At 35.3% G+C, this 13,642-nt stretch overlaps 1 protein-coding gene across 1 annotated transcript in view; it reads left to right on the top strand.

Annotated features, from left to right (window-relative positions):
• LOC110378719 (uncharacterized) overlaps window positions 1-13,642 on the top strand; it is a 116,529-nt gene that overhangs the window by 75,161 nt on the left and 27,726 nt on the right. Inside the window, 1 exon segment of the mRNA XM_064036147.1 lies at window positions 2,159-2,295. Coding sequence (XP_063892217.1) covers window positions 2,159-2,295 — 137 coding nt within the window.

The raw sequence follows: 13,642 nt of genomic DNA, 5'->3' as shown, positions 1-13,642 counted from the left end.
ACGGGTGAATCAATCACCAACTTCCAGGCTCCGGGCTGCTTTGTGAAAGTCTTCTAAAACCCACAAAGCGATTTCGGCCCGACTCGGGAATCGAACCCGAGACCTCGTGCTCAGCAGCCGCACTTGCGACAACTAGACCAACGAGGCAGTTATGAAATATGAAATATTATAAATGCGAAACTATTTTAATCCCTTTGAGAGACGACGCCTGAGTTCCGCAGAGGGGACGTGGTAAACTGATTATCTCAATGTATAATAATGTTTAGTACATTACCAAAACGAGATCTTTTCTAAAATTTAATTATATAATACATAGAGTATGAAATTTCATGTAGGTATTATGTAAGCAACATACTCGTAATTTTGAAAAAAAAATGAAAGCTTTTCATAATAGCGCGCCTGCTACTAATAGCTTGCCAATGCAGAATAGGGGTGGAATTAGCTTTGATTGATAAAATAAAATACAGATGTGCTGCTCCTGTTTTAAAAATATGTATTAAATTATGTCAATTCAAAATGTATTTTTTGTAAGAAATGCTTTTTTCTACTATTAAAGCTAATTCTACACCCTATTCTGCCATTCTGGCTAGTCTGCCATACAGTTCAACTCGCGTATTTTTTGTTTAGGCAATCAACGTGAAAGCGTCGCAATAACATTCTGTTATACATCATGTTGCAAGTTGCGCGTTACACGACGAACTTCGTTTTGTTTGTGATACAGCATGTTTTCTTCTAGTTAGCAGCTGATATTGTTCTCGTGTGTTCATCCTTAAGGGATTCATAACAATCACAAAAGAGACTATCCAGAAATATGTCGACAGAAAATTGTTCAGAGAAGAAATCCCATATTATAATGCTGAACACGGAATTCAATTAATTTTGCATTACATTTTTCATCAACAGTACTTATTTATCAGAACCTTTTTTCCCCGAACTAAAAACCAATTTCCAAATAAACAAACACCTTGAAGTTGGAAATTGATCTCTTTATCGCGAAAGTCAACAGAAAAGACCTTTATATAGGTGTTTCGGGTTTAAACTTTAACGGGCGTCTCAACTACTTAAGTGGGTACGTCAACACCCCTTAACAATGGTTAGGAAACTTTCTAGCTAAACGTATTATACACTTTTGTTGGTAAAAGTATCATATTTCAGCGTTCTAGTGTTGAGCTAAAGATATAATAAGTTTTACGTCCATCATTCTCCGTGAAAGAATATTATGTCCTGTATGAAGAATGGCCGATATATTATAACCTTCTTTTGTTAAGCGTTCGATCAGTGGGCTATAAAGCGTGTTTATGTAGGAATTTGTTAGGATCTTATACGTTATAATGCTGGTCATAATTTTTATTAGCTTTGTCGTATTTGAAAACTGCAAACCTATGAGGTGAAGGCACGTTTTATCATCTCAAATAAAATGTACTCTGGATTTAGTAAATTTTATTTTATTCTACTTGTCGGATTTTTTATCGAATTAAAACATGGAATTATGTGATTCATATCTCAAGTAGACATTAAGCTGAAAATTAATTTAGAAACCTATTTTGAATTACTTAAAACCTACAGCTTTGTCTTCCACGAAGAACTTTTGCTACAATCAATTACCTACATATTTCGGAGTAGCAACTTTTACAAGGCTCTCAAATGCTCCTATTTTCTATCTTAGCTAGACTTAACAAGATTTCTCGTGTCCAATATCTTGAAGATCACTTGGACAGGCAACGAAGGAGAACACAGGGGACCAGCGCTATTGTTTTATAACTTAATCAAAAAATTGACCTCTCCCGACCCGAACATTTTGTGTCAAGAAAATCCTACGGAGATATTTGCCGCTAGAGGTAGCTTTATGTTATGAGAATATTTTATAACATACTGCCAGCAATTATGGTCAAGTCGTATATCCACTCTAAAGGGGATATAGTAGTTACCTATTTAGGTGTATTTAAGATGGGCTGCGGGATTATTCGAAAGAGTTACTGCAGCCTTAGTACATAACAGGCCTACGAAGGAACATGGTGGGTTTTAGTCAGTAAGAGTCTGACACTCCCTCACGCTGCACCAACATGATAATAATTTGACGATTTCCCATTAAGAAGGCGTACTTTAGATTAATATGTCTTGTCAATATAACTAAATTATACTTCTATTTTGCCCACAGGATGCAACAAGACCTATTACGGAGATATCGGCAGGACATATGAGCTGGAACTGCATCGACCGCGCGAAGACCTGGTGCCTTACGTCTGTCTCCTCACCATCACTGCCGCTGGAGGAATACATGGAGATTTGGTTCAGGTATGTTGTATATAGCAGGCTAGCTTTGACTGGTTTAATGAATGAAATCATTTATGAGAACAGTGGTCAAAGAAAAATTTACTTTCAATTAATTTTAGGTATATTTTTTCCAATTTTGTAACATAGGTCGGTTAGAGAAAAGTTTATGTTCACGTAGTACAGAATGTATCTCAAATACAGATATATAAAACTTACAAAGGTACGCGACTGTGTTAATAAAAAGTTAGGATTAGGTATAGAACAGATGTAGTAAAGTCATAAAGAAGAATATAAAGTGTTTTTAGCAACATGATGCAAAGAACACATTCTGCTCGTAAAATGTGTGAGACGAAGGAAGTCGATTAGGGACTACATACCTACCTCGTTAGGATAATATGGGTGATTCGAACCCAAGCACGCTCATTTTACTTTCAGCAATTTGTTTTACTATCATCTCCTTCCTGAAATAGTGCAACCAAATTACCTACCTATCGGATAAACAGTCCTTTATACCGTACATGAGTAGATATAATAACAGTTGGCTTCGGCCCCACGTTCGCATCCCAAAAATCTAGGACTCTATATTCCCGTGGTCTGGTATTTTTGTTTGTAATAATATTTACCTTAAAAAATTTAAAAACTTGAAGTCTATATTACTATAAACATATGTAGGTAACCCTTACCTAATATATATATTACAGTGACATAAATAACGTATCCTCCGAGACGTAACCGACATTCCTGATCAAAGATTTACATTTACTCCATCGCAAATCATAAGTCCTCCGGTATTACCAGTCTTGAGTAAAAAGGGAAAGTCTGTTAGGTAAAGCACGGATTCCACGGTAAATACCCAGGGGACTGATGGGAAATTTACTGAGTTCACTGGGAACCGCAATCCTTGTGGGAATGCGTGTGTCTGTCATGCGTGGTAGGTACTTTCGTATAAGTAGATATGTGACTCGAATGTGTGGTTCAAATGCTTGAAGTAAATACAGATTTATTTGTTTTTTGGTGATATATTTCTGACAAAACAATGTATGCATTTTATTATTCTTAATATTAGGATTAATTGAAAAAAAAACTGGAACATTTACCCAATTAGGTTATCGAATAAAAACTACCAGAAGAGACATAAAGAAGTGGATATTTAATTGATACTCTTTTAAGGTGATTGTTTTTAGAAGTCCCTCTATAATCCTCTTTTTATAATCTTTTATTTTGTAAGTACAGCAACAGCTAGTAAAATATCAATAACGCTTTTATCCTATGTACCCAACGTTCGCGGTCTGTGGTTTTTATGATTATAATGCTGTTATAACACCAGTAAATTCCTGCGGCAAAACAAACACAATAACTGTCAATTTTCAGTAGATTACATTTGTTATTAAGTAATTGAAACAGTGAAATTGTGCACGTATCATTTCCAATTGAAATGGATTTTATATTGTGACATTATTTCACTATAAAGTATAGAAATGAAAGTGACTGTATAAAATTTATAATACCCCGTCTGTTGTGCTAAACGGGTATCAGAAACAGTGAAATCAGTTTTCAAATAGGAACCTAACTATTGTCATTATTTATTCACCAATACACCAAAATATTTCGTTTCACAAACTATTCTTTTGTTTACCCTTTCAAGCAAAACGCGTGGCGCGTTCCAAAAATATAAAGGGTCATTTATATATAGACTCAAGCTTTTTCAGGGCCCCGAAATGGTCGGTGTATGAAAAATGCGCTGTCAGAGAAGTCGTTTTTACCTTTAGCTATAGCCCCTATATATTCACCCCTTATACCCACTTTGTAAGGGTAGGGCACAATATAGGCCATGACGGGAAAGGATATTTTTATATTATGGCGTGATATTTTAAAAGTATGTCTGAGTAATTTAGGTCGTGTGTCTGAAATGGGGTTTATATGTCTGCGTTTTGCATGAAATTATTTGGAATTCAGTAGGTGTGCCCTGGGAGTTATTTCTTCATTTAAGGTGAATGATTAGGTACATTAAAAATATTTTATTTACTATTTCTAATTACATAGACCATTAAAAATCATGAAAGTAAAAAAAATGCTAGACCAATTCCAGAAAATCCGCAATCTTAATTGAAAACGTAATAAGGCAGAACAAGTAAATAGGTATGTACAGTGTAGGTAGCATTTAAATTGGAAAAACTTTTTCCTTGATTCTCTGAAGTGACTATAATTTTCAATTTACTTTTCATACTCAATTAACAGTACCGTGGGATTTTTAATGAGGAAAGAATGCTGTATTAATTAATTACTACCTTAACGTTCTTGTCATACTAATGAAGAGAGAAAACAAACTTGAACAGGAATAGACGCAACCCTTCGGAAATGTATTTTATATATTCAAGATAAATTTATAATTCGTTTTGTTCCTTTACCAGTCTTTTCTCACGGTGAAATACAATCTATGCTACACGCCAAAAGTGCAAGTTTCCAACAGTGAAAGAATTTTTAAAATCGGTTCAATAATTTCGGAGTATTGACTTACAAAAAAGTTCCCTTTTTATATTAGTATACCTAGATATAATTTTATTACCCAACCAAATAGACTATCGAATATTACCTACATTCAGGAAAACTGCCATTTTGTATTACGATTTGGGTATAGGTCGTAACATTAATTGTGGGCTTGCAAAATGGGAGGGTAGACAATGAGGGCGTTTTAATTTCTAGTATCATTTACAATAAAATTTGGGTCACAGGACCATTAAAAGAGATGCGATACAATCGGATTGTAACAATTTAAATTCATTTTTTCCGTCATCGTCATTTTGATCAGAAAAATAAAATGATTTGCCTTCAGGTAATTTCAATCCCACAAAAACATTGTCATGTAAAGTCCTATCTATAAGCCCTAAAACACTTAAGTCACTGTGAAATACTTGATTATAATAGGTCCCGAGAAAAGAGTTTACAAACTCTATACTTTAGTTAAAATTCGTGGCTCGTTCGATCATTTTGTTAATATAGATAATCGAGCAGCTAACAAAAATTAGATTAGTAATTTAAAAACATACGAAAGCTGCAAATACTTACGAATTTACTATGACTGCAAACTGTAACTGATCTAATCGCGTTTTACGTACCTAATAGAACAAAGTTAGGTTCAGTTACGTTCGTGGCTCGATTCCCGCATTGAACAAATATTTGTGTGACCTACAGATAGTTCTGCGGGATGTTTACACATATGAAACTTGTGCCAGTAAACGTACCAATGGTACATTCCTAGAATCCATCTTACTACGACTAAGTATTCAAACAAAAACAATGATATCTTTGCACTATTGTCATGATTTAAACGAGCAAACCTAACAACTGTTTATTTAAACACGTTGCCTATACTTATTTGTAAAACAAAATACATATCTTACCTCAACGTTGTCTCAATTATCTAAAAGAAGTTATGAATGAATTTACTTTATCATTATTTGCGGTAACGCATAAAAAAAGTTTCCAACGAATTGAAAACCTACTTCTTTTTGGGAAGTCGGTTAAAAAAAGGCATTACTAAGTAAATTATAATTGCGATAATTTAATTTAGCTTAGCTCGCAATATAGTCTCACCACAGTAGCTCTGACGATAAAGCCGACCGACCCTAAACCTTCACAATTATTAGGTGTAAGCGTATGCCTCAGTTGAGACTTTGTTATATTCCAAAATTATTTTTAGCGGCCTAACCTTTGTTTAACCTAGTTTTTGGGTAACACATTTTGGGCTCGGAATAACGCCTGTGTTATCTCTAAAGACCTTTTTCACAGCTCCTAAATATCCTACATTTTAAGCCTTTCTAAAAGAGGTTTATTCGCTTGACCAAGTTTCGTCGATATACCTTAATCATTATTAATAAAATACGTTATATATTTTCTCGGAAAATATTTTGAAGTCACGCCCCTAGAAGACGAAGTATTTCCAAAGAAAAACAAAGTTACAAGGCGACGCAATGGCAAACTTTAACTGTACCGCATTAAGTTTTGCACCTTCGCTGAACAAACAAACAAACAAATAACGTTCTTACACCCACTACTTGCACCCTGTTTGTACAAACGTAATATCTACGTGATATATAAGTACCCTATAGGTATTTTTTTCATTTCCTCGAAGTAAACATCTCGGCTATACCAATACGTTGATTGGTTCTTACCAATCGATACATCTTGGTCTCTCGGGCTGTCAATGACAGGAGGGTCGATCGAATTGCGCCTTCCGATAATATCAGGGAATCTTTCTTGTAACAATGCTGGTTTCTTTTATAGAAAATGCCTCCTGCTTTTTTCAGATCATTTGTTCAGGTTCTATCGTAAGTGAAATAGTAGGGAATTATCATGAGTCCATCATTCATCCGAATAATTTCGGCAGTAATATGTACTTTTGTTCTTGAATTTTTAACTAACCAAGTATGCCGAATTCGAACGAGCAAAAGGTGAGAAGTTTCAGTTTGTATTGAATTCCTCGTGCGAAAATATAAAAGGTGCGCCAAAAATGTTTGGAAACAGAGTCTACGACCTGTTACGTTAGGCATCGTTATTCCTAGATTCGGTTTTGACTTGCATTTTTTTCACCAGGTCAGTTTTCGACTTTTGAGAATGAAGAAACAATAGTTTGATTTTTTGAGGAAAAATATTTTACATAAATATTAAGTCGATAATAGTTGTATTTAGCTTATGTTTTTAGTTGCATTTTAACCAAATAATGAAATAAATAAAACATAGCTGGCAATAAAGTACCTACTACTGAAAACTTGTTAATTATCCCACTTGCTGCACAATGAGTCCAAATTGTCTGATATTGAAGAAAAAGTGTCAAAAATCTCCATACTACGTCTCGTCATCTCATCTCCATACATACCTTCGGCCTTCATCTAGCTACAATACTTTATCGACTTACCTACCTTCAAAAGGGACCACCAAGTTCCAGTGTAAAACAAAAGCCGTTTGCAATATCGAAACACATTAATAAATCCCTCCCATGTTCTGCTTATTACATTTGAAATTGAACATGCCGCTCGGCTTTTGTTTTCGTTCCCATTGTTTTTATCACTTTGTTTACGAACTTTGTATGTAGTATGCTATCAAAGTGAGGAATAGCGGAGTTAATATTGCACTAAATGTTGCTGTTTTTTAGGATGTTGATGTGTAATAAACGTGATGTTTTCTAGCAATAAGATGGGCTGATTCTTTCCGATGATTAAAAAGGATTAAAAAAGTGCAGTAACCTATAGGAAGCTTTTCATTATTTCACAAACTCATTAGTATTTTTAATATTTTACTACAATCAATTGATACTAATATTCAGTTTCTACAATGACGTATTCAGCATTCACCTGTCACATTGCATACCTACATATCATCCTTTCACACGAAACCGCCCGGGAACAATTTGCCAGATTAAACTGTTTAACACCTCTATAGAGAAACATATTCAATTAAGCGCAGAATCGCATGTTCCGCATGCATAGGTAATGCTCCTGTCTATGCTATTGAATAACCTAGAGTGCTTGTAACAGGTTACCCACAATAATGTTGAGCAAATAGGTAGCTACACACTACCCTTAAGCTGTACTATGGAACTATGTATCACAAAGGGAAGCTTTAGCCTCTAAATAATTTCGTGGGAAATGTTAATGTATCCTTCTGAAATATCCTTAAATGTAATGGCTACCGTAACTACCAGACATTACCTATGTTCGGCAATCGTTAAGCCATTACAGTGCTTAGTTATATACCGATTTTCAGCCAAACACAAAGGCAAAAAGGATACAGTAACCTACCATTTTAATCTGCAACGCGTAAAGCAACAAAATTAAGAGCAGCATTTATATTCCTCGTGCCACCCCATGTGAAGTTACCCTAACCATAATTGTCGTTGAATCGCAACATACCTATATAAACTCTGCAACGAACCTTTATAATTACTCTACAGGTACGCTTTTATTACTGGCTATTACATCTTGTTTCAAACTGTGCTGCTTCGCTCCAACTTCGCTCCACCCTTTAATTTGCATAATTAAAAGGACTTTGCTCATCGATGTTTCTTTTTTATCTTTATTTACTAGCGCTCTGTTATTAAGGCTGATTGCAGACGATAGTTTTTGTAGACTCGATAAAATCTCTCGAAGATATATAAAGTGACTATCAAGCTTCGCCTTTTGGATTCTAAATTCTTTAGATATTACGTTGGGTCGGCGTTTTATTTCCAGATTTGTAGGACCCACTTTTGTGATTTATCTGGCTGTTATGGGACCGAAAGTTTATGAAGCTATCATGCCTCTGGTGCTCGATTTGTCCGTCTGCAGCCCGCATAAAGTTGAATGGAGCCCGGACGCTGGGTTGCAAGCATTTTGCATGCAAATAAATTGTTGCTAGTAACAAATTGGAGTCATTAGTCATGTGCTAACTTGAGTTGGTGCTGTAATTCTATGTTGTATTTCGAATTAAATCGAGGATGTTTCTATTAGACCAGAAAATAGCTCCTTTTTTTCTATGTTAAAATGTATGTCCCTAAAAGTGACATTTTATTACGACACTCATTTTTCTCACGCATATAGAAAGATTAAATAGTTTTATATAATTCTGTAATATAAAGGCCAAGGCAACAACCGAGTGCATAATTAATATCAAAACTGTTTTCAGCTCATTTGGAAAACAACAAACATCAGTAATCGAATCGGCTTTTAATATAGCTCATTGTTATTTAATGCTATCACATGAATTTAATTTCCAATAGCAGCTTATAATTAATTGATCTCGACAAACACTCGTTCCTGCAAAACTGGGTGAAGGTTTTTGTTTATAAATTCGTTTTATTATGCAATACCTAGTACTGCTACGTACACTGTAACACTACAGTTTCCAACAAATGTACGAAAAAAGTGTAAGCGAGGATATTAAAATTTCAACTTTGAAAGGTTCACTATGAAATTTGTATGCCCATTAGTAATCTAGACACACGGCAGTGTGTCCGCCAAGTTCGAGCAAAAAAAGCGACACACCGGCCGTGGGTTATATTACACGAACCATTTCGGGCCAAATTCGACCCCCCTGTAACTCAAAATCTATTTTATTTACGCATATCAAATTTCTAGTATCTGTTGAGACCCCCTCACTTATCTAAAATACAAAAATTCATTAATATACCTATTGTAGGTCTTGAGATATTAACGTCAGAAAATCGCTATTTTTACTATACACTCACTGACTGACTGACTGACTCACTCATCAAAAACCTAGACCACTTCCAATGGTCGTATTGACTTGAAATTTGGCATGGAGGTAGGTCTTTATGTCAAGGTAAAGGGAAAAATCTGAAAATGGCAAAGTGTGAGTCGGTTTCAAAATAATGAAGGTGTTTTATACATTTATACCCCTAAGGAACTAAAACGAACTAAATTTATCTATATTTATATAATATATCTTCGAATGGTCGTACCGATCTGAAATTCGTTACAAAGGTTTGTATTTAGTCAAAGTAAAGTAAAAATCTGAAAACGGCCAAGTGTGAATCACTTTCGAAAATAACGAATGTGTAACTTTGATCCACGAACATAATATATGATGATAACATGTCATGTCAGTCAATTGGTAAATCTAGTCCATTTAGTTAATCTAGTTCATTTCTTTGTAAGAAACATAGTGCATATTAAAAAATCTGAAATATAGTATAAATGAGACATTTCTTTAACTAACTTCATCATAAGAAAAAAATAAAATAAACAACCTTACAAAAATAAATGAAATCCCACCCAAAACAAAAATGTGAAAGACTGCCAAGTTCTATAATATGGGAATGCTTCGCCTATAAAAGTGAGATCTGAATAAGTACCAAGTTCCATACACATACCTCAGTTAAAAATAGTTACTTTTTAATGATGTTACTTGGCAAGTTTTAATAGAAAATTAAATACTTGATTCATTGCGTTTAGTAGGTTTATAACAAGGTGTGTGAAAACTTGCCAAGTAACATCATTAAAAAGTAACTATTTTTAACTGAGGTATGTGTATGGAACTTGGTACTTATTCAGATCTCACTTCTTTTATAGGCGAAGCATTCCCATATTATCGAACTTGGCAGTCTTTCACATTTTTGTTTTGGGTGGGATATCCTTTAATAGACGTATGGGTTTAAGGTAACAATAAAACCCATCTTTGTTCCTTTTTGGAGCCTTTTGAGGACTTTTTTCCAACGATCCTGAAGCCACGGCACGCTTCGGCCTTAAGGGGAGCATATGAAGTCTTCTGAGAGAGCCATAGACTCTTTGAGAAGCACGTGGAACATCACTCGCCAGACATGGGCCAGTTGTAGCTAGATTGTAGGAGCTAATAACTCAACGCCCACAGAAGGTATATAGAGCATAGAGGTATAATAGCTCCGCAGTGGGTTTACACGTGGAAGTCTATAAATGCAACCACTAACTCTTTATTTGTATTCTAACAAAGTTAACATGTTATCTCACTATGGCAGCTTGACATTTTCCTTTCTTAGTTATGACAGCGTTCAGCCAAAGGGCAGCGATGAAAATATTTTTTTTCCGTTTCAAAGATAGACGTGTTTCAGAAAATAATATTAGTCGGTAATTATTAGCTTAAGGCAGGTAAGGTGTTTATCAGACATCTTTTAACTTCTAATTAATAGTCGTTATATAAAATACACAAAGAATACAGACAGTATAAATATGTACTTAGTCAGAATTGGGTTCTCTTACAGCTATCCTTAAGGCGATAGAGATATTCGATAGAGGTATGGTAAATGCACAACAGAGATAAATTATTGAACAAACATACTACCTTTATATCAATAAACTTAACATATGTATTTAGTAAAGCTACACAACAGCTTCTTACTACTTACTTGTAAAACGATCAATGATGTAACTCACAGCCAAGACCCTCAATTCCCCGTGCCTTCCTAAATAAAACTACCTATAATTCTTAATTAACATGCACCATATAGCAGCAAAAGAACGTCCGAACAATACATTTTACTTGGCTGCGCGGAGTTGCCGAACTAGGTCAGTGGTTGTGTCCACGCGGTGACCGGAAAGTGCTGTGTCGCGATAAATATTACTTAGATGCCGATCATGGCAGATTTTTTTGATTTAAAACCATAGTTTTGTATTCGATAGCGGTAGTTTGTTGGTGAATTATGTGTTTTTATTTTTGGTAAACTGCTGCCAGTTTTTTTTTCGTTCCGTTTTGAGTATTTTTTATTACTAACGTTTTACGTTATTCGTCAGCTGTCCATTGTTCATGCACAAAGAAAACAAAACCGCAAAACAAAAAACAATGTATTCCAAAAAACAAAAGCAACCGTAAGCAATATAATGCTTAATTCAACCACAGAACAGTGTTTCTGTTCCAAATAATTTAACTCTTTACAAAATAATTTTGATGAAAAAACAAAAAAAAACGAGGTTGCGGACGCTCTCATTACTCGCTTTTTTCCTTCTCCTTTTGAAATCAGTCAAAAGTTTCATGTGATTGGCGACTGGTACCCTCGGAAAAACTTTGTGTGGGCTCTTAAGTACCCGGTTCTTATTGAAGTAAGCAAGGGGAAACATTTTTCTAAGAAATATTCTCCCATTGAGTTTTTTTTTTTTATAATCCTAAGTAAAAATAAGCTTTGATAAAAAGTTTCTTTTAAAGCTGCAGCTTTGTCGTGAATTGGGAAGAACTGATTTTTTTTCAAACGACGACGCTCAATATTAATTAAGTAAACTTCGAAAAAATATATGTAACTCAAAATCACGCTCGCCAATGTGAAAATATGGACCTATCCCGTCATAAGTTTCTCTCACCAAGCTGTTCCCTAGATATAATTTTACAAAATTTTCGGGTCTGTCGCCCACACAAATGGGCCGAGGGCTTTGGGACTGAATATCAATGTTCCCTTCAAAATTTACACATTCATTTTTAAGATGGAAACTGTTTTTCAAGTTTGACGTACCAATTGAATGTTTAATTCATTTTTGGAGTATCAAGCTTTGTTGAGTACGTGACTTGCAGTTTTAGTAGGGTAGGTGATGAAATGAGTACTCATTGAAAAAGAGAGGAAATTGTTTCAATATTTTTTTGGCAGCGGAGCTGGGTTGCAATAACATTAACATTTTTAAAATATCACAACAAGTTATATTGTTGCGGTGAATACTCCTATCTTGGTAAAGACGGACTGTATTATACCTATATCATTTCATTAAAATCATAAATATCATATTTATATTCTCTAAAATGACCACCACAAAGGCGAAAATGCAGCACTTTTCAGCATGTGTATAGATTTGATTTGAATTGAGAGACATTCCACTACAAGACGAACAAAAATCCAAATCACTCGTTAAAATCAGCGCTCTAATTCAGACCTGCTGAAACATGCCAGTGAATACTTAAACCAGATTTGGCAAACATTCAGCCAACGTCCGTGCCGATTTGATGCGCCCCTACCATGGAGAACAAAATGACTAGTGGAGGTGCCATAACGGAAGACGCCTAAGAAAGTACCGCGCCAAAATGCGGATGATACGCCTTCTTACGCCTTCTTCAGCCCGATTGTTTTTTGTAACAAAATGGTTGACTGTGGGATTGCTCGAAAGAGTTACCGTGGCCCTGGTATATAAAGGGCTTAAGGAGGAACATGATGTGGACAGTTTTAGTCAGTAGGAGTCTGACACTGTAACCCACGGAAGGAGTCATTTGATGATTTCCCATTAAAAAAAATGTCTCAAAGTACCCAAAGTCCTTTTCAGTTTACTCGTAACTGATCTTTTTACCCACCATACGAATGTGACCTAGAAGAAGGCACTTGAACTGCCTGCATAATGGCATCTCCGCTTATCGTGACTCGGTGGCCTCGACTTATCGCCACTGAATTAATAATTACGGGTATCCGATGAGCTTGCTCTAATGGACGTGCGGATATTCGTGGTTCGGTTATAAATTGATGTCATTGGTTGCGGGGATTAAGGTGTTGCAGACTGTTTAATTGTGTAGTCATGTAGTTTCCCAATTAGTTTTGTTTGTCACTGTTTTGATTTTGTTGATGAGATTTTAATTGGTTATGGGATTTTGTTTTAAGTTTACTTTAGTTGGCTTACCTCATATCACTGCCTAGTCCTCCACAATTATGTTTGGGTCGGCTTCTAGAGTAACTGCATGGAGCTGAGTCTTATTTGGAGCGACTGCTTATCTGACCTCTTTTGCCCAGCTGTTATCTTGGCAATCCAATATACCTTGGTGGACTGGTTATCAGACTTCCTGACTACCCCTAGCACTACCCAGCTGGTAGTGCTTGCTTGCTGCTTACCCATAATAGCTATTTAATTATCAAAAATATTTTTCAAAAACAGCT

The sequence above is a fragment of the Helicoverpa armigera genome, chromosome 9, assembly GCF_030705265.1.
Source record: "Helicoverpa armigera isolate CAAS_96S chromosome 9, ASM3070526v1, whole genome shotgun sequence".
Taxonomy (NCBI): Eukaryota; Metazoa; Arthropoda; class Insecta; order Lepidoptera; family Noctuidae; genus Helicoverpa; species Helicoverpa armigera.
This window is presented reverse-complemented; position numbering and strand designations above follow the sequence as displayed.